At 34.6% G+C, this 27,412-nt stretch overlaps 1 protein-coding gene across 2 annotated transcripts in view; it reads left to right on the top strand.

Annotated features, from left to right (window-relative positions):
* Positions 1–20,297, top strand: part of PIK3C3 (phosphatidylinositol 3-kinase catalytic subunit type 3) — a 136,879-nt gene extending 116,582 nt beyond the window's left edge. For both annotated transcript variants that reach the window (XM_063076906.1, XM_063076907.1), the window contains 3 exons: positions 562–652; positions 7,558–7,683; positions 19,738–20,297. In XM_063076906.1, the coding sequence (XP_062932976.1) occupies positions 562–652; positions 7,558–7,683; positions 19,738–19,752 (232 nt within the window). In that variant the 3' untranslated portion in view covers positions 19,753–20,297. The remainder of the gene's footprint in view (positions 1–561; positions 653–7,557; positions 7,684–19,737) is intronic.
* The last annotated feature ends 7,115 nt before the right edge of the window (positions 20,298–27,412 follow it).

Below are 27,412 nucleotides of genomic sequence, written 5' to 3' on the forward strand. Positions count from 1 at the left end.
GCCTGAAATCATGATTAATCTGTCTGGAAGATACTCATGAATGATTATCACTTTAGTTCCTGAAATCATGATTAGTATATCTGGAAGATACTCATGAATGATTCATGGGATGACATTATTTCTCTTTCATTCATTTAGCCATGGCACACTGAAGTCGTCTTATGGTAGCAAATTATCATCATCATCTAACAAAGATATCTTTTCATTGTTATAAAATGCAGATGAGATATAAAGTGGACTCTCCTCTGACCCCTACTAAGAAGAATATACTTAACAAAGAGTGAAAAGAATGTCATTATTAGACGGTTACTCCAAAAGTTTGTTCCAGAGTGTTGGACACCATAGAAATGGTGTTATAAAGAACCCAGGATATGATGATTTTTCAAGGCTTGCTTTTCATTGAGACCACTGTTGAATAATCTCATATTTTATTTTCCTTTGGAGTAATAGTAATCGTTATAAAGATCCAAGTACCACTACTTCCAGAGGTGTTCTTGATATGAGAAAGAAATACAAGATTCTAACTTGTTACTATTGTTTTTCTTTTCTGCTTTCCTTTAGGTATTCTAATCTGATTTTGAACTTGTTTTCATTGATGGTTGATGCAAACATTCCAGATATTGCTCTTGAACCAGATAAAACTGTGAAAAAGGTAATTTTTATACATCTGTGGTATCACAGTCTGCTTTTTATATATAAAAGATGTTAGGCTTTTAACAACCCATTTCTCCTGTTGTCCCAGCCCCTTGACTCTTAAGTAACATAAATAAAGAGACCTTTTGTATAATTTTTTTATATTCCAGAACACAGCAACCAACCTCTCAAGTCTTCTGCAGCCAGTTCTGTCCCTTCTCTGTTTATACCAATAGTCACATGACTAGATCACCATATTTGGAGAGACAGCTTACTACTACAATACTTGCTGTTAGTCCTGAAAAGTTTAGCTCTTCCTTTAATATTCTGTATAGGATACCTGATTCCTGGCATTCCCAGTCAAAGCATGCTAAGGATGTAATGCCATATAGGAGAAAACAGCCATTCCTTGTTCTTCCCATCCATACCCTTTGTTCCAGGAGTTTCTTACTGTGTCAGAAGAGTAGAGACCTGCTTTTTAAAACTTAGCCTGCAAAGAGAACAACAAGGGAAAGCCATTGTGTAGATGAACAGTTATTCAGAACTGTCTTACCTCGAGTTCTAGCAAGACATGGGAAGAAAGGCAGTGGATTAGAAAGTTTTTATCTGAACTAATTTCTGATTCTCTTATTTGTTGGAGGGGTGGAGTATATGTAAAGCACTTTATTTGTCGAAAGGTAACATAAGATGATCTTAACTATTCATATGATTATTAATATGAACTTTAAAGAAAGAAAGTGTAGCTTTTTAACTTGTAGAAATATAAAATCACTAAAAGTGATAGCAATCTCAGAGATGAAGTTGTTTTGGTGGTTGAAAATATTAAATAGCACCAAAAAGCCTTAAATTCTAACATAACTGACTCTGGACATTATTAAATACCCCTATAGATTGAACATGAATAAGACTGATCTCTTTTTTTCTAATTTTTGAAGTCTTTTTTAAGTGTTTAGAAAGCAGTGAGAAGAATTTGAATGTAAATATTTTATTACTTAACCATTTTAGAAAATTGTGCTCTTATTAGGATTACACTTATTTTTTTATCCAGCCAGCACTATTTCAATAAAAACTTCTTTTTCCCCCAATAGGAAATACACCACTTATCATGCAAGTTTTTAGAATGTCTTATTTTTTGTCACTTTAGTCATTTTTTATTGACTGGAGCCCATCCATCAAGAAATGTAATTGGTTGATGACATTTTTTTTTAGCTATAACTGATGGCTGCACCAGATTTCAAATGCTTTTTTGGGGTTTGTTTTTTTTTTTTTTTTTTTTGCATCTGCTATATTCAGGGTCTGTTTTGCTGTTTATTTTAAACCCACTTATTTTATCTCTGTCATATGTTTACTCTCTTCTAACTTCACTCATGTTCAGAAGTCATTTATGAAAGTTCTAACAGTATTTGTCAAACTGAGTCAGACAATTTCTTATGCCAGTTAAACTGTGTTGTTCTTATTAGATCTTTTGTTCCATCTCCTTCTATTTTAGGAAATCTTTATAATTCTTTTTGCTACCAGCTACCTTTATAGCATTATCTTTTAAAACACAAAGTGATACATTTCCTGAGAAAAACAAAAACAAAAGCATTTTCATTAGTCATTTCTCTTTTAGGCTAGTACTCCCTAGCTGTTTATTCTAGTTTCAATTAAAGGAATCATTTTTAAAAAGGCATACACCATATTTTTTCCCAAAACTGTATTTCATAAAAGGTTTCTTTACTTTCTGATGTTTTATCAAGAATGTGAAGTAACCAAGTGCAACATAAACTTGACCACAAAATCATAATGTTGGAAAGTTATGCTGGAATAGGCTAAAATGTATGATTTTATGTTGGTTGGTTTTTTCAAGAAGTAGAAGATTTTTATACTTTGATGAAATAATGATTGCTAACGTTACTTTAAAGTATCACTACTTGGAAAATTTTTGTGTTTGCCTCGTAAATCGAAACTAGCTAGACAGAGTAGTACATTTGAGGCCAAATCTTTAAAGAAACATGGATTATTTAAGTTGAGTGATTGTAAAAAAGTGCAATGATATTTTCCTGCATCTATAACTTATTTTAATATGTATCAATTTTGTTTTAATCTTTTGGAAACTGTTTCATTGTATGTGGAATACGTAACAATTTTGTTAATCAAATTTGCTTATTTGTTAGAAAACATGATTGGCCAAAAATGTGAAGATGGAGTTGACAGGGTTCACGACATGCTATCCCCAAAATGGCACCTTGACATTTGAGAAAATAGTAGAAGCAGGAAGGGCTCTGCCCATCTCCCACTGTTCTCCCCTGAAACAGGCCACAGAAGAATTCTCTGAACTTCCTTTAAAGTAGGTCATAAGAACCTCATTGCAGAGGGGCCCTCCCCTACACCTGGAGGAAAGGAATATCACACAAAGATGCTAAGAAGAATCTGAACAAACAGTTCCCACCAGTTTATTACCATTAGGTCATACCCTTTTCTGTTCAATAAAGTCCCTCTATCGCTATGAGTTGAGTATCCCTTATCTGAAATGCTTGGGACCAAAAGTGTTTCAGATTTTGAACTTTTCAGTTTTTGGAGTATTTGCAGAATACTTACCTGTTGAACATCTCAAATCTGAAGATGCGAAATTCAGAATGTTTCAATGAGCATTTCCTTTGCACGTCATGTTGGTGCTCAACAAGTTTTGGATTTTGGAGCATTTCTTATGTCAGATTTTCAGATTTGGAATGCTCAACCAGTATCCACTTCTACATCAAACTGAGCATAAAATATACAGTTTTCTCTGTTTCTAAAGGCTCCCATGTTGCTTAAAGTTTATATAAAATAAATTTGTATGCTTTTGCTTTGTTAATCTGGTTTTTTGTTACAGGAGTCTTAACCATGCTTGTGATGGATGAGAAATCTTTTCTCCCTTACAGGGTCAAAATTTTAAACACATAATTATCAATCATAAGTATTGATTGAATGCCTCATAGTAGTAAGTTAGTATGCTACCCATTGCTTGATTCTATAAGAAACTTGCTGAAAAATTGTTTTATTCCTTTAAATTTAGAACAAAGCTCTCCAGGTAGTCTAATAAAAATATTACATATTGATAAAAACAAAGTGTTATTGTGTTAGTATAATGAAAGCATAGTGGATAGACTAATTTTCAAAAAAATAGCAAGCAGATCACATTAGTTTATTATATAGATACATTTGTGTTTGATATAAATATTTACATTAAATATTTAAATCATATAAAAAATACAGATGCTAATATAACAAATATTCATTACCCACAACACATATTCAACAGATGTTAACATTTTGCCCTATTTGCTTTAGATCTTCTTATTAATGAATGAAAATGCAATTAATGTTGAATTGCGCTCACCATCTATCTTAAAGGGTAATCATTGTCCTACAGTTTGAGTATATCTTTCACGTGAATTTTTTTTATACTTTATGTATTCACTCCACAATATTTTTTGAGCTGTTTGCTGTTTGTCAAGCACTGTCCCAGTGTTTGTGTTATTGAAATAAATAGAGCAAAATTCCCTGTCCTCATGGAGCTTACCTTTTTAGTAAGGGAGATACACAAGAAACAACGTAAAGTAAGTAAACTGTATAGCTTATTAGTGATCAATGTTATGAAGGAAAAAAATAAAGGAGGAGAATGAAAGGGGTTGACAGTGGTGTTGGAAATTTTCAATTTGGTGGCCAGGCAGTAACTCACTGAGAAGGTGTGAGTTGGCTTTTTTTGAAAAAATTAAAAGATATTTTGTAAGCATGTGGTATGGAAATCAGATGTTTTGTTCAACTTCTATAGAATGCATTAATGAATGAAGGAAACTTAAAACATTTGAGATAAAAACATATATTCTCTAGCAAATCATTAACTTTGCTGCTAGGGATAGTGTGTGCAAAGAAAATTGCCTATCAAGGAGTTGTAAATCTTCTAAGCTTTTTGATATATATGACTCTGTTCAGGAAAAATAAATAAATAAGTAGGTAAGTAAGTAAGTAAGTAAATAAGTAAGTAAGTAACAACAGTAAAGAGAAGGTAGAAATAGTTTAATAGACTCATGACCACTAGACTTGACAGTCAGTGCTTTTTATTCATGTTTTTCTCTAATTCAGTAATTAAAAAGAAACCTTTTAACTGTGGTAATGAGTTCAAAGTAATTTAACAAGATAATACTATTTCATGTTGAATAATTAAATGGATATATTCTTCTAAATTGATTTTTTCACTAAACATACATATATATGTTCTTCATGGTTTCAGTATACTGCAAGATTGCAAGTGGATCTTTAGAACTGAGGGTGGTGATTGCATTTACAAGATGAAGAAACAGACATTATGGATATTAAGTTGTTTTCCTTGGTATCCTGATATATCCCCAGTGTACTAAGTACTCTTTTTCAAAGACACTGACTGATCCAGATAACAACTTTAAATTATGGTAAAAATAAAAAATACTATTTGGAGGCACTGGGGAATAACCAAAACCAGACATAAACACAGAGCATGTCTGTCTTTGAAAAGTGAACAGTAGAGAATAAGATTGGCAAGTTTGCGACCTTTTGCTTGTACTTTCTAGATTGTTGGGATGTAGGAATATTGAGGAGATGTAAGAGGATAGAGTTTGGAGCTGGTAGGATAGCTGGGAAGTTAGGGAAGAAATTCTGGAAAGGTAAAAGTCACAGAGGAATTGAGCCCTCTTCTCCCCCAATCTTCATATAAAATTTTCTCAAATGTGAAACAATTTGGAACCTGCAGTCGCAGCTGAGGAGGGAGCAGTAGCCAAACTTAAAGAACTGAGCAGAGTTTTCAGCTGTTGTCCATCACAGGGAGGACATATTTTGGATTTCATTTCAGCCAAGTTAACTGCCTGTTAGAATGAATCTTCTCAGGAACACAACAGAATTCAGAGTGTCTATAGCACATCAGTCAGAATGTCTATTATCTATTTAAAAAATCACTAGATATGTGAAGAAACAAAAATGTGACACAAAGTTAGTGAAAAAAAGCAGTTGGTAGAAATGTACTCTGAAAAGATCCAGATGCCACAACCACCAGAAAAAGACTTTAAAGCAGATAATATAAATATGTTCAAGGGCTTAAGGGAAATAAATGCATAAGGACTAAACGGATGGGGATCTCAACAAAGAAATAAAAACTAGGAAGAAAAAATAACAAAATGAAAATTCTAGAGCTGAAAGTACAATAGCTAAAATGAAATATTAATTGCATAGGCTTGGTATTTAGGAGTCAGTGATCTTAAAGATAAATCAGTAGAAATTATATAATCTGAAGAACAGAGAGAGTGTAGCTTGAAGAAAATTATTAGAACCTTAAGAACCTAGAGGGCAGTAACAGGTAGCCTAACATAAATTGGTAAATACTGTTAACCTTTGTTATAAAAGAGAATATTTTCATATTTGGTAAGTAATGTTGTTATGCCAAGTATGTATCTTTTTGTAATTTGGGCACTTATACAAGTGTTTAAGCTTTGATAAATTGGGCTAAAGGTTTATTTTAATTCTCCTGCTCCATGTTTTTTTTTTTTTTTAATGTCCTTAAAAATAGTTCAGAAATTGTCATACATGCTCTAAGTAGAAGTCAAGGTAAACAAAGGATTAAACTCAAGGAACACGTTTGTCATTATCTGGGATCCAGAAATGAGAGAGATAATTCATTGAAGATAGACCCTTAGATGTCCCTCCACCAAATTTTCCTTCACTTTTTACATATACCTCTCTGTTACCTCCCCTGTCCTGAGGCTGCAGAGCTATCGATTGTCTCCAATCCAATGAAGTGACAAGTACTGACCAGGGGCTGTGGGTTATTACATTATCTGTCCCTCCTTCTTGCCAGTTTTCTAGTAACTAAATCCTGTACTTAAAAGGACATACTGAGTGTGGACTACATTCCATCCACTTGGAAATCCCATTTTCTTCTAGCCTGCCTTTCAGAAGTATATGTGGGTCATTTATAAAAGGAGAAAGGAGTAGAGTGTAGTGGTCATGTATAGTGGCATGAGATTGTCTGAACGCATGCACTGTTTATCATCAGTTAAGGATCCCTGGGTTGGCTTCATAAATTCTCTGTTCCTCACTATCTGCGTGATATAGATGGAGATATTGTCTGCCTCAGGGGCATCTGGGAGTCAAATGAAATGTTACATGTATAGTGTTTTTCATTGTGTTTTACACAAAGTAGTCATTCAGTAACATTGGCTTTTATTTTTTAGGTTGCCAGTTTTTATCTATAATGTATACATATGGATACACACACATTAAGTTTTAGTACCTAGTGCAATTGAAAATCAACTGTAACTTTAACTATGAACTAAAAGAAAAGTTCTTTTTTCTTTAGAAATTATAGACTCACTGAAGTGGCCCTTTGTAGGAGTACAAGGAACTGTTGTAGGAAAGGAGATATTTTAAAAAATCTAGTTCTTATTTTGCCAGTGATTGACATAGTTCCTGTTCTTGTATAGGCCATGAAGATGGGGGAATAAAATTAATATAATCTCACCTTACTACATCCATTTCACAATGAGTAATGGGGATAAAGAGAATGGGAATTGTTAATATGTCTCAATTTAAGTCATATGTAGGAGTTCTAGATTTGAAATTCAAAAAAATAAAGGTAAAAATGTTTTTTTCTCTTTTTAAATTTTGGGGCCCTAATCGAATCAAATTTTCCACTTCCTTCATTTATTTTTTTTCCTTAAAAAATGTTTACAACCAGCAAGAATAGGGAGATAACAAAAACAGTAAACTTCCACACTCAATGGCATTTGGTATTCTTCTTTGTTACAAATCATTTATTTAGCGTAGAAGTGGCTATTTGTATATAGTAATCTATCTATATCAGTTTGATTCTATCTCTTTGAAATATGTCTTTTTTTCCCCCCCATTAAAAACCTAACAGACTGTTTCTTGTAGGTTCAAGATAAATTCCGTCTGGACCTGTCCGATGAAGAGGCGGTGCATTACATGCAGAGTCTCATTGATGAAAGTGTGCATGCTCTGTTTGCCGCGGTGGTAGAGCAGATTCACAAGTTTGCCCAGGTAAGTTATCTGTGGACAGTTTATCTCAGCTTCTCCATGTACTGCTCTAGACGCCTTGGAGAGCTATACTCTTTTCCTGCCAACTGACATCTTTTCTGGTTTTCTGTTATGCTTTTTTGACTTCTTACCAGCCAGCTGAAGTGAACATGTTCCATTTGTTATTAACTCTAAAACATCCACTTTTCTTAGTAATGACTAAGTTGTGAAGCACCAACATAGGTGTATTAGTCCATTTTGTGTTGCTATAACAGAATACCCGAGACTGGGTGATTTATAAAGAAAAACAAAATTTATTGCTTACAGTTTCTGAGACTAGGAAGTCCAAAGTCCATTGGGTGGAGGCACCAGTGACTGAAGGGTCTCACACTACAAGATGGTGGAAGCAGAGAGAAAGAGAGACAGAGACAGACAGACAGACTCTCCTCTTCTTTTAAAGCTCTCAGAACCACCCTGACCACCATTTTTAATCCATTCACTACTGCACTGTCCAACAACCCATTCACCTCTTCAAGGCCCCACCTTACAGTTACCCTAGTAGGATTTCCTACCCTTGGTACAGTCACATTGGGGGCCAAGTTCCTAATACATAAAACTTGGGGGACACAACTCAAGCTTCACTGAGTTTTGTAGGGACATAATTCAACCCACTACAAGAGGTATTTTTGTCGTTTGTAGTGTCTGCTGATTATAAATCCTTCTTGAGAATGATCTGGGGTCTAGCAAAGGCCTTGACAAGTGAAGAATATTTAGAAGAATAAAGGTAAAAATGTTGGGTTTTGGTAAATGGTAAAAGTGCTAGGAAAGGAGTTTAGAAGCTAAGAAGAACAATCCACATCACATACTGAAATGTCTCAGGGACTTACTATTAAGCAGTATCTACAAGTTTGTGAGTGGGGGAAGATCTTTCTACCCCAGCCTATGGAGATAAACCTTAGATTTAAAACCTGTTTTAATTATGCATTTCATAATGAGGATGATTATTAAAATGGTTAGCAAACAAAATTAGACTGCTTTCCCTCTTCTCCTTGTGAGCTCCTTCTTGACTTTACACATTCACCTAATTTTTCTTATCACCCCAACTCACACTTTGACTTCTCCCTTTACGTCCAGTACGTCACCAAGCCTTGTCAGTTTCTTTATCCATTTCTTTAATTATCCCTTTCTATAATTTTCTGACTACTGTACTACCATTTTTGTTCAGTTTTTCTTCTCTTCGTGAGGCCTTGGATAATTAAAACCCTTTGTAAATCTTCTCTGTGTTTAAGTCTTTTTCTGAGCATTTTTACCTTTTTCTTATAAATATTCTGATCAGATATATTTTCACAAAATAATGTGTTACCTTGTCTTTTTAAAATTTAAATGTGTATAGTGTTTTCCCATTGCCTAACAGTGAAGTCTAGTCTCTGGCAACTTAAGGTCTTCCAGAATGTTGTGTTCTAAGCTATTTTCCAAGCTGTTCCCTAAAACTTTCTTTCTGAATATTTTGTTCTTTTTCATCTCAGTGACTCCTTTGCTGCTGCCATTTCTTTTGCCCAGAATATCTATTTTCTTAATAATGCATCATCTGTAAACTTCTGCATGCCAAAATCTAACCTTTCTTCCAAAAGCAGTTCTTAATGCCACTTCAGTTTATCTTCTCTGAATTTCCTTAGTACTTTATATCTTTATTGTGAGTTGTACTTACATATTGCTTCCTATTATATATATTTGGATTGCCCTATAACTCACAAAATGCAAACTGCTTGAAAGCCAGGTTTTGTCTGTCAGTCACCTAGTAGTACAATGCCGTATGCTCTTAAAAAATATTCAATGTTTTGTTTTGTTTTGTTTCCTGAACATCAATCTAGATCACATTTTTACTACAAGGTCCACTTCAAAGTCTTCTTCATTAGTCATTAATCCTAACCAATCACTTCTTCCAGAGTAAATGCGGAAGTAGGTAAGTCCCTTGTAAAAGTCAATCAGCTAGCTAATGGTAGATCTGGGTCTACATGTAGCATAGCCAAATGTATTAGAGCTATAGAGAAAAAAAAACCCAGAGAGGTATAATGACTTACCCAACATCAGGTGACTAACAAGAACAAGGGGAAGAACCAAGACTTGAACCCAAATTTTTTGACTCCCGTGTCCAGTATTTTTGAAACCAGGTCTCTTAATTCTGTATTTCATCTTGCTCCATCCCTGTCTACAACTGTGCAAATTTCTTTCCTTCGTGAGTTTTCCTTACTACATACTTGTAGATTTTAGTTTTTCTTTTGTGTGTTCCTGGGCAATTATAGTATGTAATGGAGCCAAAACTCCACATTTGAAATTAGTGCTGTTGTCTAACACCTCATTTCAGTTTTCTGTAGCCATATAACCAACTCCAAATTCAGTAGCTTAAAAAGTAATAATGATGTATTATTGCTTATGATTCTTCAGTCAGTCAAGAATTCATCCATAGCCAAACTTTGGTGGTTCTTTTGTTTCCTGTGATGTTAGCTGGGTTTACTCTTTCAGCTGTGTATTCAGCTGGTGGTTGGGTTTGTCTGGAAGGTCTGACAAGGCCTCCCTCACAGGTCTGGCAGTTTGGTGCTCCTCCACATGGACTGTCTCTTTCCACTTCTCTCTAGCCCCCGCTGCTGCTCTGCAGTATGGTGAGTGGCTTCCCCAAGAACACATGAAAGCAGAAGCTGCAGGCCTCTTAACATAAGTTTCAAGAGCAGCCCAGATTCACAGGGAGAGGAAATCTATCTCTTGAAGGGAGAAGAGGTTGCATAGGCAGAGAGGAGAGGAATTAAATGTGACATCTTTACAAATTTAATTGCCACTCACCAAACATACTCCAGCTTAAAGTCTGAGTCTTCAAATGCTGTAAAATGAACTTGGGGCATACTTTATTATAGTGATCTAGTTTTGAAATTCTCTTGTTAATTTGCATAAGATGCCTGTTTTGCCAGCTTTATCTAAGAATAGAAGTACTATTTTTTTTTAATTATCTGTATTAAAGATGGAGGAGAGAACGAGCCTGATAAAAGGATCATACCATTATTTGGGGGACCTTGATGTACCAACATCTCTGGGCCTCAGTTTCTGCATCTGTAAAGTGATTGATATTGAGGAAAAAACTAACATTCACTTTCGACATAAATTTAATGTCAGAGATGCACAAAGGTTAATTGTTTTTTATTATATAAAGCTAATATTGACTTCCATAAGGGTTAGTAAATAAAATCTGCCCACTTCTCCCCACCACTCTCTTGTGCCAGGGACTGTTAAATTGTGGAAGGTGTCACAAACTCTTTTGTGTTATTGACATGTACCTTTTCTTCTATTTATAGAGAAAGTATGAATATGGATGATGAAAGGAATTGGTAATAGAAATGAGTATACTCTTAAATTAGACATTGGAGAGATCATTTTATAAGCATTAACTAACAGATGATTATATTTCTTGGAAAGAAGCCTTAAGTCTGTTTCCTAGGTTTCTATTTTTCAGTTCTTTAGTAGAATAGTAGATAAGATATAGAAATCTTGAATAGCTAATTCAAATTACTTTGGCCTTGGTTGTTACAAATTCTTTTATACTAGGGTAGATTCTTGATAACAAGATACAGTTGAAAATCAAGGTTATAGCAACATGAAAATAAGAATTAGCAAATACCTGGGTGATTCCAACAATTTAAGGATTGTCATCATCATCCTCGACTGGTAAATGTGGAGATTTAATGCAGCGTGAATATCTATGTAGATGAAAAATAATCTCATATTTCAGCTCTCCATTTTATAATGATAGACACAGTATCTGTGACAACAACAACAGCTTTGCTGTTTAATTGAACTTTGTACTTTATATGAGGGCATTTCAGAAAGATTACGGAAAAACAGAATTAAAAGATAATATGAATCTTTCCATGAACTTTTTGAAGTACTCTTGTATAGTACTTCTGATTCTTACTGTAATCGTATAGGTGTGTTTTAGCCTTATCTCCGTTTTATAGATGAACCACATAGAGTTGTTTCCTAGCTTATCAAATTCAGATCTTTTTTAACAGAATCCCGTTTTCTTTATCCTAAGGTGAATTTGAAAATGCTGATGATATTTTTTAGATTTACTTAAATATGTCATTTGTGACAATACTATTGTGCAAATGAAACAATATAAAAATAAAAGTAATCTAAGGATGTTCAATTTCATGCGAACTTGTGTAGGCATTGAAGCGTACATACTTGGCATACTAACTAAGGTCTTAGCTTCATATAAGTTCTTTTCAAATTATAAAATTATAGAAGCATGGCTGTTTCTTAACTAATCTCTGGAGAAGTTTTATTTTCCCTTTGAAACTCACATTTCTACATGTATATTGCTAAGTATTGATACAAATAAATTGCATGTGCACTGAAATTCTGATGACCAAAATCTGTTTTTTTTTTTTGTCATTGGTAGCATTTATTATAATGATGCAAATTGCTGATTGATTTTTGGTAATTTCAGTGCACTCCTATTAATCATTATGGATTGTAGAATCAAGTTATTAAAAAATGGGGATAGACTGATGTTAACAAAAGTTATAGTTATTTCAGCATGAAAGATACTATATTTTAAAATAGCATTAAAAATTGCCAGATACAACTATTATGTTGAAATGCTGAAAAGACTTATTTTCTTCCATCATGTAATTCCTTAGGAAAGGTAGAGATTAAACACTGCAATATTGGTTGCCTAGCAACATCTACCCATTAAATTTTCCACTGAAAAACACTTTTATTTGGGTCATTGTCTTTGAAATTGCATCATCAGAACTCTTCTTTCTGCTGAAATTATCTTTAAAGGGCTTTTTAGTCTTGTCTGCAAGGGAAAGGTAGAGATCTCATAACAGCTCTAAAATGAGGTCACTTAACAGCTCTAAAATGAGGCCTTTCAGTGGTAGTCTCTCACACTGCAGTCCATTTCTTCTGTGCTTTTTCCTGTCTGTCTCTCTTCACTGAGAGAGAGTAAAAGTCTGGAGAATGGGGTGTGGTTTTTATTAACTTTAATACATATTAAGTGTAATTAATTGAATCTTGGGCAGATTAACTAGAGCTAGAGATATGGTTTTTTTTGCAGACTGTCTGTAAAAAGGTAAGAATAGATTGGATCCAGAAAGTTTACCAAAGTTCCAGATCAAGACACTAGGAACACATCACTGCCATGTAAGAACTCTAGGACCTGTGGTGTTCAGAAGGAAAAATACAGGTCCAGGCAGAAGGGCACATAAATATGTAGTCATATATTAAGTTAAAGACCATGTGTCTTTAACTTAAGGGGATTCAACTATATATACTTGGGATTTCAAAACAAAAAACAATGAAAGGAGAAAAATGGTTTAGTTATTCTGTCTGAATTTCCCCTTAAGGGCGTATGTCCTCTAATAAATGTGAGATTGGCTCCCTCAGAATTGTTTCAGATATCTAGTGTCTCTCATAACATGGTGTGTTCCCTTGCTTAATGTGATCCCAGAATTGAAGATTCTCATTTCTTTTGTGTGTACATCATGACCATCAGCGCAAACCATCTGCCCTGAGTGACTGCTTAGGTGTTCAGAATTGGGAAACTAAGACCATTCAAGCCCATGTTGACTTTCATTTCTCTAGGTGAAATGTAGACATTGTCTGTGTCTGGAGTATGCATAAATACATCTGTATTAGGTTTAAGTGCATATTCACAGCACCCTGAACAATCAAAAAATCAGTACTTGTGCTTGTGTTAACCCTTCTGTTTTGTTTCGAAACAGAAGAAGTTATTTGAAAGTCTCTATTTCATGGGCCAGAGAAGTTTTGTTTTGTTTTTGTTTTTAAGCCTTTGTAACAATAATAAATATGTAGATACACTTAGAGGACCTTAGTCTATATAGTCTTAAATACACCGTGTTGTATTTTTGTTTGTGCACTTTATTTGATGTTTGGTCTTACGTGATACATTAATGAAGCTAGCTCTGTTTAAGGGCTATATATAGCTAATTCCCATTGTAGAAAAGGAATATTATCATACACAAGAATTTTTTGTTTGCTTTTTTTCTTTTATAATTTTATTTAAAGTTCGTATACCTAGACATGTTATTTTGGGGTCCTGATTGTAAGTGAACAGATAAGTAGAAAATAAAATGTACCTTTATTTTCCAATTAGAACATACCATCTTCAACAAACATATAATTGGCCTTAATAATAAAAAAAGTCCATAAAACCCAAGTTTATGAATTTATTATTATTTCCCGCTGCAAACATTAAATGGCATTTAGTCTTTAGCTGTGACATAGATGCATGAGTGTGTAGATGCAAAATAGAACTAAACTATTGCAGGTTTAAAGCATTGCTAGTACTCATATGTTAAATGTAAGTACAGCTCTTTCTGTGTATGTGTTTTGTTTTTATAATGTTACTTGATTCATACCAGCTTTCCAGTTTTTTTTTTTTTCCTTTTGGTGTCCACTTTTGCCTCATACTCTGTGTTTGTGCTTTTTTGTAACTTCCCTGTTTATATAAATTGACCAGTAAAACTGAATTCCTCTTTGCAAATTGAACACCTTTCTCTTGTGTTCCCTCTTACAAGCCAGACTGGAGAACATGGAATGCTCTCTAGTTTTAAATCTTCTTTTACTTAAGTGTCTTACTCATACTTTTCATAAAGTTAAAAGCCATATAACCTTGAATACTTTAATAGCCATGTGCAAAGCTAAAAAGCTAATCTTGTTCAGTATGGCTAATACATAGTCTCCCTTTATACTTAGTTCCCCTTATTTTGCCACTTTAAACAATATCTCTCTCTGTATAATAACTAAAATCTGTTTGGAACATCAGGTTTCCATCCTACTTCATAAATGCAAAACAATGACCTAAAAAGAAGAGAACAGAGAATCACATCTGAGTTTCCATTACAGATGCTCTTGATCATATGATGGGGTTGCCTCCTGATAAACCTCTTGTAAGTTAAAAATATTAAGTCAAAAATGCAGATAAGGGCCCACCCCGTGGCGCACTCGGGAGAGTGCGGCGCTGGGAGCGCAGCAGCGCTCTGGCCGTGGGTTCGGATCCTGTATAGATGGCCGGTGCGCTCGCAGTGCGGCCAGTCACAAAAAAGACCAAAAAAAAAAAATGCAGTTAATACACCTGGTCTACCAAAAATTATAGCTTAGCTTAGCCTTCCTTAAATGTACTCAGAACACTAACACTAGCCTACAGTTAGGCAAAATCATCTAACATGAAGGCTGTTTTATAATAAAATGTTGAATAATTCATGTAATTTATTAAATACTCTGCTGATGGTGAAGCACAGAATAGTTGTGTGGGTACTTGAAGTATGGTTTCTGATGAATACCTATCACTTTTCCCCTATCATAAAGTTGAAAAATTATGGTGAACCATTGTTAAGTTGGAGACTATCTGTATATAAACTTCATTTTACCATTAGGAATGAAGAATATTAATGTAAAATATTTTATTGAACAAAACAAAAAGTATTGAATTCTGTGTCCAAATAGAAATTCGTTTTCCCTAAAACCAATTTTTTTTTTTAATTTGGTAAATAATTTTCTAAAGAGCCAGCTCATTCCCCTAATGGATTAAATAAATAACATAATTCCAGTATGTCATACAGAACGATTTTTTTTATCATTGTTTCTGAGATCTATCCATAACTTAGATAAATTATCCCAGGAGGAATAATAACAACAACAAAGAAAACAATAATAACAGTAATAACAACAGCCTGTTGAACATTTAAATGTGCCAGGAATTACGTAAAGTGCATTTTCTTCGTCACCTCATTTAATTCTCACACCTGTGTAATAGGTGTATCACCAAGCCTGTTTGACAGCTGAGAAAAATGAGACTAATAGTGACAAAGCCCAGATTCAAGCACAAACTCTGGGTTGCAGAAGTAGATGCTAGTTAGTAAATAAATTAACTTGTAAATTTTAAAAATGATCTTTTAACTTTTCTCTCCTTAATCTTTCATCTGACCAAAGGAAAAAAAATCAGATTCCTGAACAGCCAAGAGAATATGATATATAAAGGAGTCACTGGGGACACTGAATCCAAGATAAATAGGATAAGGGATAACATTTACTTTGCACATTGGCCAAAACCAGTCTTGGATTTCATTGACCCACATATGCTCTCTTGTTGCTCTGCAGTCAGCACTGCTACACAACTACCCAATAAAACATATAATGTTTAAAAAACAAATAATGCTGGCACTTGCTGCATGACAAATGTTTCAAGGTCTTAAAATTAGTTAATTATTGTACTAGCAGCAGTCAGCAGAATGCCCCATAATTTTCAGCTAAAATGCCCTGCAGTTTATTCTTTATTCATACAAATTTAATTTCCTTATCTTCTCTAGGAAGGTTTTCAAACACTTGAATGTAATCCTTGATAAGGTTTGCGCCTGTTTGCTTCATAACTGCTTTTAGTAAGGTTAATTTCCTAGTAACTCATTTTCTAGCTCCTCTGTGTTATATCAAACCCTTTTATAAAAATTCTTTGTATGTACAGGGAGTTCAATATTTAGGGATGGGCTCTGCTACATACTATTACTAATGTTTTTTTTTTTTTTCCTTAGGCACACACTTTGGGGTATTTAGGAAATGCACTAGAGACCATCTGTTCAGTATCAGCATTTTTCTCATACAAACATATGAGAGTACTTCAAAAAGTTCATGGAAAAATGAAATTAAAAGATAATATGAAATCTTGGATGTTATAACCACAAAGAAATTATAAATGTTTAGGTGATAGATATTCTAACTATTGTGATTAGATCATTAGACAATACATGCATGTATTGAAACAACAAACTGTACCCCATAAACATGTACAATGAAAAAAAAATTTTTAAAGAAAGATAATACGAATCTTTCCAAGAACTTTTTGAAGACCCCTTATACCGATACCCATGTGCAGTTTTTAATTGCTTCCCATTTGCTTTCAGGATGTTCAGACTTCCTAGCATGTCAGTGTGGACCCTTCACAATTTGACTTTTACCTACATTTTCAGCCTTCATCATCTTCCAGCAGCCTTCAAAAAGAACCTTACTTGAAGCTCTGGTGATCTACCCCCTGATGACAGTTCCTCGTACTCAATCTCCCATCCCCTTCTTCCCAAGCAGTACACGATTGTTCTTTGCCTCTGATGAGTTCCCCACCCATTTGCCCAACTTTTAAGAGTCAAAGTGTGTGCTATGACTCGTTCTGTATATACTAATTAGGTCCTCAAGCATTTTGTTTTAAATATCTTTGGGATCTCTCACAGCACTTGAACCAGTTCCTGGCACATAGTAGGCATCAAATAAATAAAAGAATGTGATTTTATATAAGTGCCAAGGATCATTTCTTCAATAAGTTTATTTTATTTTTATTTTATTTTATTTTATTTTATTTTATTTTTTTATTTTATTTATTTATTTTTTTAACTTTTATTTTGTCGATATACATTGTGGTTGATTATTGTTACCCCTTACCAAAACCTCCCTCCCTCCTCCCTCTCCTCCCTCCCCCCCAACAATGTCCTTTCTGTTTGCTTGTCCTATCAACTTCAAGTAATTCTGGTTGTTATATCTTCTCCCCCCCCCCCCCCCCCGGTTTGTTTTTTTTTTGTGTGTGTGTGTGTGTGTGTGTGTGTGTGTGTGTGTGTGTGTGTATGTGTGTGTGTGTGTGAATTTATATATTAATTTTTAGCTCCCACCAATAAGTGAGAACATGTGGTATTTCTCTTTCTGTGCCTGACTCGTTTCACTTAATATAATTCTCTCAAGGTCCATCCATGTTGTTGCAAATGGCAGTATTTCATTTGTTTTTATAGCTGAGTAGTATTCCATTGTGTAGATGTACCACATTTTCCGTATCCACTCATCCAATGATGGACATTTGGGCTGGTTCCAACTCTTGGCTATTGTAAAGAGTGCTGCAATGAACATTGGGGAACAGGTATACCTTCGACTTGATGATTTCCATTCCTCTGGGTATATTCCCAACAGTGGGATAGCTGGGTCGTATGGTAGATCTATCTGCAATTGTTTGAGGAACCTCCATACCATTTTCCATAGAGGCTGCACCATTTTGCAGTCCCACCAACAATGTATGAGAGTTCCTTTTTCTCCGCAACCTCGCCAGCATTTATCGTTCAGAGTCTTTTGTATTTTAGCCATCCTAACTGGGGTTAGATGGTATCTCAGTGTGGTTTTGATTTGCATTTCCCGGATGCTGAGTGATGTTGAGCATTTTTTCGTATGTCTGTTGGCCATTTGTATATCTTCCTTAGAGAAATGCCTACTTAGCTCTTTTGCCCATTTTTTAATTGGGTTGCTTGTTTTTTTCTTGTAAAGTTGTTTGAGTTCCTTATATATTCTGGATATTAATCCTTTGTCAGATGTATATTTTGCAAATATTTTCTCCCACTCTGTTGGTTGTCTTTTAACTCTGTTAATTGTTTCTTTTGCTGTGCAGAAGCTTTTTAGTTTGATATAATCCCATTTGTTTATTTTTCCTTTGGTTGCCCGTGCTTTGGGGGTCGTATTCAATAAGTTTATTTTTATTTTCTCTGATACTACCTTTAATGAAAATATTTAAATAGACTCTTAATTGTAAATTACATTTCTTTTATTAGCATTAAAAGTAAATCGCCATATTTTTCTAGAATTGCCACTTTAAATTGTATCGGATTAAAATCAGTAATTTTGGCATTTTCCACATTTTTACATGTATACACACATGCATACCCACGAATATACTTGTTAGCAAGGTTTTTTTCACTTCACTTTTTTCTCTAAGAGTAATAATGACATTAAGTTCATAGAAACAAAGTTCTGTCACACATACAGTGCATTCTTAATTTCTCCAAGATAATGCCAGCATATATTTTATTGAATAAAAGGACACATGAGGTGAGGACAACTCAGTGTATATTCAGTCAAATGAAATGATCAGAGTTGTTCTTGCAGAGAGAGTGCGTGATTGACAACATCTTCATGTGTTAAACCAACCATTAACTGTTGCAGGTTATTTTTGCATTAAATAACCTTCAAAATTAATTGGTAGCATTCTCTCAATTTTACTGAATGCTAAACTTGAGAGATAATAATGAAAATAGGGCACAGTGTCATGTATACAGTCATTCATTGCTTAGCAATGGGTCATTAGACAATTTTGTCGTCATTTGAACAACATAGGGTGTACTTACACAAACCTAGATGATAAGTCCTACTACACACCTAGGCTATATGATACAGCCTATGGCTCCTAGGCTACAAACCTGTACAGCACGTTACTGTACTGAATGTTGTAGCTATTATAACGAAACTGCAAAATTCCTATCATAACATCATATGACGGCTGTAACATCACTAGGCGATACAAATTTTGCAGTTTCGTTATAATAGTTATGGGACCTTCGCCATACATGCAGTCCATCATTGACCAAAATATCATTGTGTGGTGCATGACTGTATATCATTATAAGCCTTGTATGAGGTAACCATGAGGTTGCTAAAAATCTTGGGTTTTTTTGTTTCTACTTATCTTAATATTGAACACAATTACTGTGTTGGCCTCAAAACAGTTCTTCATTGGGCCTCTTTTGTTCTTTCAGTACTGCTTCCTTTGATTTGATTTCCAGACCATTTCTGCAATGAAGTGGTTGCACTCTGTGGAATAAGCTACAGGTTTTCATAGCCTTTCCAAAAACTAAGCATACTTCTCATATATTAATCATCTGACCACTGCAGAATTCAGTGGAAGTTTTGCCTTCCTAGTGCTTGATGAGATTTTTTTTTGCTTGCCATGTCATAATTGGGCCATCTGGAGCTTACAGTCAGCAAACACCCCCTCCCCCAAATATTTTCTCCTATAAGCTGGTTTTTGAACCAAACCTCAAAAATCCCACATAGTGTGGTTAATCGCAATCCTGTTGATGGTATTTAGCAAGGTAATTCATTCACTTTCTATTTTAATGGAAGTCTTTTTGTAACTATAGACTCTATTGTTTATCTTTGTGAACACTAAAGTAAATTATTTTGTTTGTTTATTCTTAATTTTTCTAGTACTGGAGAAAATGAAACTGGATTTGACCCATCAAGATGCTTGTCTCAGTAGGAAAACCACTTTAGAAGCAACCTGTGTATAATGAAGACTTCCGAGTTCCAAGCAAGGAAGAGAAAACTTAATCTTCAAGATACCATATTTCCTAAATGTTACATGGTACCTGAATTTCATTTCTTTGGATGTCATTGCTTAAATATGGCTTTGAAGCGTTTATTTTGAAACATTGTATATATTTATTTTCAAATGTATACGTTGTTAATAAGCTAAGAAGTAAGAAGCTTATTCCAGGATTAAGTACATATTGTGAGAGTTCTGGAAGAATTTTATGTTGAAATAGTTAAAACATTTTAGTCTTTGAGTTTAAGACATTTTTTTTCCCTCATATCTTCACATCAGAACAGCAGTTATATGAATTTGGATTAATTGTCTCACTTAAGAAGGTTTTGGGGGGTTTTTTCTCTCTCCCTCCCTCCTTCCCTTTTATTCTTCCTCCTCCCTTTGTTTAATTTGCACTTTAAAAGTTTCATTTAAAATTTTAATTAAAAATTTACTTAATGTTTCATATGTTATGGCTCTTTCTTTCACAGGTCAAGAATTGCTTATTTGTCAGAAAGATGGTCATTTTCTCCTATAAACATTTTTTTTTAAAACTACAGTTTACAGTTCTCCTAGGTTGTAAGTATATAAAGTGGAATATGAAAATGTAGCTATCTGGACAACTGGCCAAAAGGTAATTTGACTGCAGATTTTAGTACAGAGCATAAGATATTTTTATATATTCACATAAGAAAATGTAAATTGTTTTTCTGCAATGAATTATTTTTTGATGGAACCTTAGTTTTCAGAAGCTTTTTGAAATAATTTTCCTAGACTTCTTAATATAAAATATCCTTTCTGATTTTATGCAAAATAATTTTTTGTTCTTTAGGACTAGAATTCCCATAATCCATCTAGCTTTTATGACTTATGGAACTTTGGAAAAAAGGAACATTATACAAATGATGTGAGAAACAGTAATAGTCTTTGCAGATTAATATATTGCATAGTCGTGTGACGTTGTCTTGGAAGAAAAGGATATCTCATTATTTTGGTGTTGAATAAATATGAAATATCAAATAACAGAAAAGATGAAGGTTAAATTATGGTACAGTTTCAGAGAGTGCCATTAATTATAATGTTTATTTGTCACCATATTTTTACCTCTGAGCTTGCCTATTTAGAGTGGGGTTACCAACTAGAAAGCAAGCATATAATTAAGAGACATCCTAGGGGCATATGGAAAATGATTTGTATAAAATGTACATGCAGATTAGAAAAATGCTAAACATGAAAAGACCTTTGTAAATCATCTTAGGAGAGTTTATGCATAAATTAAATGGCAAGCTCCATCCTCTATCTTGCTTTTTCTTTCTTTCATGTGTTGATGTCATTTTTTGTTGCCCATAAGTTTTTAACCCTTCCACATAATCCTCCTTCTAGTCCTATTTCTATTGGCACCTGCTTGAAAAGTTTTCTCTTAATGACCTTGTTGAAGGTGACCTCTTCACCTTCTGAACTCCTGGAATTATTTATAGCTTTTTAATTGGCATTTAGTAAAGTTGGGAATTTTTCTTGTACCTGCACCTTCTATTTTCGGGGTTGGCAGACTTTTTCTGTAAACAGCCAAGGTATTAAATATCTTCGGCTTTGGGAGACACATAGATAGTTTCAGTAGCAACAGCTCATCTCTGCTGTTACAGTGCAAATACAGCCACAGACCATATATAAACAAGTAGGTATGGCCAGACCCACTCTCTGGCCATAATTTGCTGACTCTGCTTTTATTAACTGTAAAACAAAACTATCATTTGACTCATCTTTATAAATTCCAAGATACTTTGCCTAGATAATAGAATGTTTATAGTAGACCTCAAATAATTTTAGCACTAACACGAAATTCTGTAAGGGCAAACACTGACAACTAGTAAGAAGTGATCATAAGTAACCTGGTATTCAGTGCAAGCTTATTATAAGGGGAATAAAGCTTTCTAGGAAGGAAGACAGGTATTGAGTGAGGAAGGAGCATCTCTGAGAAGGATGGACAGTGGCTGTGGTTTCGCTTACAGTATTTTGACTGATGAGCCTGTATCAGAATGAAAAGTGACTCATCAGTCTCAATTTTTATTGCTCAAAGCAACTCTACTCCTATTCCCCCCAAATCCCATGGTTTTACTGTTCAGAGCTCTATTTTCACATTGTAGTCTGTATTTGTTTTATTGTCATTGACATGCAAATTCTTTGGCAAGTTCTATAGTGTTTCAAGCACAATGTTAGCTTTGAGTATGAGAAATGTATCTGTAAGGACATGTTGCTTTAATTAAAAAGTGTGAGTACCATGGTCATTAACTGAATATTCAGAGTGAGTTTTCTGAGGAGGGGGAGGGATATGGATGGCAGATTGAGAGTGGGGCTATGGGAAATAAAGAAGAAAGGTGTGGTTAACATTCCCAAATAAGGGAGTGATACAGTCTGATTTTTGCCATTCTCCATATGCCAGGGCTAGATGTTTTCATCTCATTTGCATTAAAGAGTTTTCAGCTGGGTGTGTATTGTAATATCATCAGTCAACATTATTTAAGAGACATTCTAGAGGCTGGCAGACATTTTACATGACAGGACTATGCTAATGGCATATTAATATTCCTTATCTCATTTTTCTGTATAACAGTCCTAGGAGGTAGAATTGTCTTCCCATTTTCCATTTGAAGTAACTGAAGTTTGAGGTAGTTGAATCATTTGCACAAGGTTAAGGTGCTAGTGAAAGCAGAGTTGGGATTTGAAGTTGAGTTAATCAGACTCCAGTGATCACAGTCTTGACGATTAAATTCTCCTAGCCTTCATTTCTCACTGAGATAATGGTGGTGATCATACTTACCACTAATGTGTGCAGTCCACTCGACTTTACTCCCCAAAAGACAAGGCTCATTCCTTTTCTCATTTTTTGTAATTTTTTTTTTTAATTTTTAAAATTTCTTTTAACAGGATTACCAAAGGCACAGACAGCCAAAATGTAAATAGATTTCTAAGCAACTGTGTCATGTCATCATGCCACATATTCATACTTTTTGGGGATGGAAAATGGATGGTCATGGGAATAGTTGCGGCTAGTAAAGTCCATGATAGGTTGAAAAATGCCTTCAGTTCTTTATAGTTTTCCCCATCGAGAGGTGGAGCCTGTTTCTCCATTTCTTGAATCTGGGCTGGTCTCCCTGCTGGATGGTGAGAGACCATGGCATTCACACCCCCTTCTCCCCGCCCCTGCCCACACACACACTCCCAAACCCACCAACTGACAGCAAATCAAGCCCCTGAGGTAGAGCTGATCAGCAGTTGACTGAAGATACATAAGTGATCCCAATTGAGAACAGTAGAAATACCACTTAGCTGAATCCAGCCCCAATTGCCACTAAATCAATGGTTATATTAAACCACTAAGTTTTGGGGGGGGTAACATTTTATATAGCAAAAGCTAATACTGATATCATGCATTGATTGTGCACCATGAAACACTAGGAATGTCAAGGTAAAACTAAACATAAGAAAATTAGTCTAGTGGACCTATCCTATAGTGTAACTTTGAGATAAATTTAAAAGTTTTTAAATCACAATAATTTTACATTGGTCTGATAACTTCAAATAAGGTGTCTTATTTTTCTAAAAAGTCTAAATAGGGAGGAAATGGATATAAGTAACCTCAAAATAGGTAGAGTAACCCATATCTGAATGAACCATAGAATTTAACTGTATCTTCTCCAATTCTTACACTAGGTGATCATCCCTACTTCCTACCTTATGACCATCAGGACTAATTACAACATACCATTTATATCTGTTAATGTCAGTCACCATAAGAAACTCAGACCTCCCTAGTCATTCCTAATGCTCTGGTCTCTCATCACCTATACACTTTTGTACAACCCCGTCTCCCCAAACCTAAGAACTCCTTGGGCTTATCATCAACAGAATCTGTGAGTGCCAAAGTTTACCTTCTGTGTGGTAAAACTACTTACTGCATACATCTTTTTTTTTTCCTGTTCTCTCTCTTTAGAAGGAAAAAAAAAAAAAACCGCAAGCAAATTGGTTTCCGAAATTCAATAAAAAATCAACTAAAAAGAGTCTCTGAGTGTATCCTACTGTCTATACCTTCTTTCCCATCCCTTTACACAACACCTAAACAATGATTATGTTCATAATCCTAAGCCTTTGCAAGACTATCAGTCATCAAAAAAAAACAATAATGTTTAGTTAATTATACCTAATATTGAATGGTTAGTACAATATCTAGCTCAAAAAGTGTTTCATAGATGAGTAAACGAATATTAATTATCAGTTAACATTAATTAAAGAACATTAATTAAAACTTCCTCCACCAACTTTAGATAATTTTAATTTCAGTAAGCTCACTTCTTGACCAAACATTCCCTTTAAACTTAATAAAAAGAAATCTGAGTTTAGTATTTTTAAAAAGTGTAACATTAGCTTAGCATATGTATTAGTCTGTTTTTGTGTCACTGTAACAGAACACCTGAGACTGGGTAATCTTAAGAACAGAGGTTTATTTGGCTTACGATTCTGGGACAGCTGCGTCTGGAATAGGCCTCAGGCTGCTTCTACTCATGGTGGAAAATAGCAGTCCAACCTATGAGTACAAGGAGATCACATGGAGAGAGGAAGCAAGAGAGAGAGAGAGGGGAGATGTCAGGCCCCTTTAAACTAAGGAACTAATAAAGCGAGAACTCACTCATTACCCTCCCACCAGGGCATTAATCTATTCATGAGGGATCCACCCCCATAACCCAAGCAGCTCCCAACACTGCCACATTGGGGATCAGATTTCCATGTGAGTTTTTGGGGGGGCAACACATCCTAACTCTTTCATACAACACTGCAATTCTGCTCCTAGATCTCTACCCAAGAGAAATGAAAACATGTCCACAGAAAGACCTGCACACAAATGTTTCAAGCATGATTCATAACAACCCAAAAAAGTGGAACTCGAATATTCATAAACTGATGAATGGCTAAAAATAATGTGATACATTCATACAATGGGATATTATTCACCAAAAAAAAAATGGAACAAACCACTGATACCGCAACAATATGGATGGGCCTCAAAAATATTGTAGTAATATTTTAAGGTAACAGACACAAAAGACCACATATTTTAACCTTTAATTTCCAAAAAAGGTAAATCTCTCAAGGCAGAAAGCAGATCAGAGTTTATCAGGAGCTGAGGAATCTGATAATATGACAGGGCACTTGTGAGGACGGGGAGGAGAAATTTGCAAAAATTCTTTAAAAATATGAAGTGGTGGAGATAGTTTTACAATATGCCAAGAAAGTTTTTAAGTAGTAAGTAATTCTTAGTCTTTTGTTTGTTTTGTTTTGTTTTGTTTTCAGCTCAAATCCTGGACCTTGGTGTTTTCAGCACCATGCTCTAACCAACTGAGCTAACTGGCTAGCCCTTCTTAGTTTTTAATAGTATTATTTTCTGCAAGATACAGAGAATGAAGTAAATTCCGTAAAGCAGATTAATTTGTTCCTACATATTTAGTTTGTGTGAAGTCCTTTTCACAAGTACCTTTTGTACAAAAATTATTTGAACTATTAACTGAGATATATGTTTACATATATATTTTGTTCTGGCTCAGTTGAAGGTTTTTTCTGCCAGAAGTAGAGGTATCTTCTTTATTCTGCTAAAGCAATGCAGTGAACTTATTAAACTATAAGATGGTTTGCTTTTTTAATTTGCTAAATCAATTACTATTCCACATTTAAGAATTTCCATTAAAGTGGCAGTTAATGTTAATAAGGTTGCTTTATTATGGTTTTTTAATATGACAGTAATCTATAATTAAACTGTCACTGTGAGGTATTTATCACTGTAGTGTTAATATAATAAAATTAATTAATTAATTAATTAATTAATAAAATAAATGTTTGCATAGTGTTATATAGTATGTAAGGTAACTAAGCACATTTTCTTCAGGATGTAGTCCATCTTATGTTTCATTGAAATGTTCATTTTGTATTTTTAATACCATTCAGCAAGCTTTGCTCTGAAATGTCAAAAATAAAACAAAGGGAAGAAATATTATTTTTATGAGAGAAGATACATTATAGTAGTTAAATTAAGTAGACAACTTTTAGTTTGTCAGACTAGGGATAAGAATAGCATGTATAATTAAAATCTGAGAAATCTGTACTGCTATTATTCCACAAATATTTGGCTTGAGTAGTATAACATTTTGGTTCCTTTTATGGTCTCTTCCCCAGTAGAAGACCAAATACTAGTGAAATGATCAAAAAAATAAGAAAGTGATGATAACATGCAAACTGAACAAACATCTGAACAGTCTAATGAGAGAATTGTGTTTGTTGACTTCAGAAAGGACTTAATATTAAACAAGGGAAAGTTAACATAGTCTGTGTCTCTATCATCCTTTAGAAATTATACTTTCCAATAGGAAATTGCTGCCAGGACAATTTGAGAAATCACATTGTTTTCAAAAAGGTGACTAGAAGATGAATTAATAATAAATACTTTATTAGTAATAATAAGTAATTTATTAGTAATAAATTGTGTTAGGAATGAGGATGGGGAACTATTAGATTAAAACCAGCAAACTATATGATTGTATTTAGAATGAGCAGAGAGGTTTGCATAATGGCCTGAGGAGCAAGAATGTTTGACTCTTACCCTATTTCCTATATATGAAAGGGATACGAACATAAGGGAAATGAAAGTGTCACTGGTGCTCCATACTCCGATGTTTAGCTCTATTTTAAAAAGGGGGAAAAATCTAGATTGGAAACACTAGGGTTTCTTCCAAATCTAAACCACTGCATCTTGCCCCTTTCCCTGGCTATATGGAGGAAGGAACAGAAGGGTGGTCTGCCAGGGGGGGGTGGAGAAGGAAGGTAGATCCTGTGTAACAGCCCTTGGTTAGTTCACCACCCATTTTATCCTTGGAGACGACGGGTTGTGGGCAAGTGTTGCCTTGTGTATTAGGTTCCTATTGCTGCTATAAAAAATTACTACCAAATTAGTGGCTTAAAACACCACCAATTTAGTATCTTGTGGTTCTGGAGTTCGAAAGTCCAAAATGGGTCTCACGGGGCTAAAATCAAAATGTTATTAGGACTGCATTCCTTTCTGGAGGCTCTGGGGGAAATCTGTTTTCTTGCCTTTTTCAGCGTTAGAGGTTGTACACATTACTTCCAACTTCTAAGGCAGCAATGGTTGGTCAAGTCTTTCTTGTCCTGATTCTTCTGCCTCTCTATTCCCCATTTAAGGATCCTCGGGTTTACATTGGGACCATCTGGATAAAACAGGATAATCTCCTTATTTAAGGTCAGCTGATTAGCAACCGTAAGTCCCTCTTGGCATGTAAATTAACATACAGGTTCTGGGGATTAGAATATGGATGTCTTGTTGCCTTTCAATGCAAGTGATCCTACCAAATAAACTGCACAGAGTTGCAACTCCTACCTGGGTAGGAAACGAGGAAGGCAGAGGAAAGAGGCATCAGCTTTCTGGCACTAGGAGAGAGGACAGGAATGTGTCTGCCCTTAAATACTCCTTTATGTTCTCTTTTAGCCCACAGACTCTGAAAAGGGTCCAAATAGTAT

This window comes from Cynocephalus volans, chromosome 13, assembly GCF_027409185.1.
Source record: "Cynocephalus volans isolate mCynVol1 chromosome 13, mCynVol1.pri, whole genome shotgun sequence".
In the NCBI taxonomy this organism is placed as follows: Eukaryota; Metazoa; Chordata; class Mammalia; order Dermoptera; family Cynocephalidae; genus Cynocephalus; species Cynocephalus volans.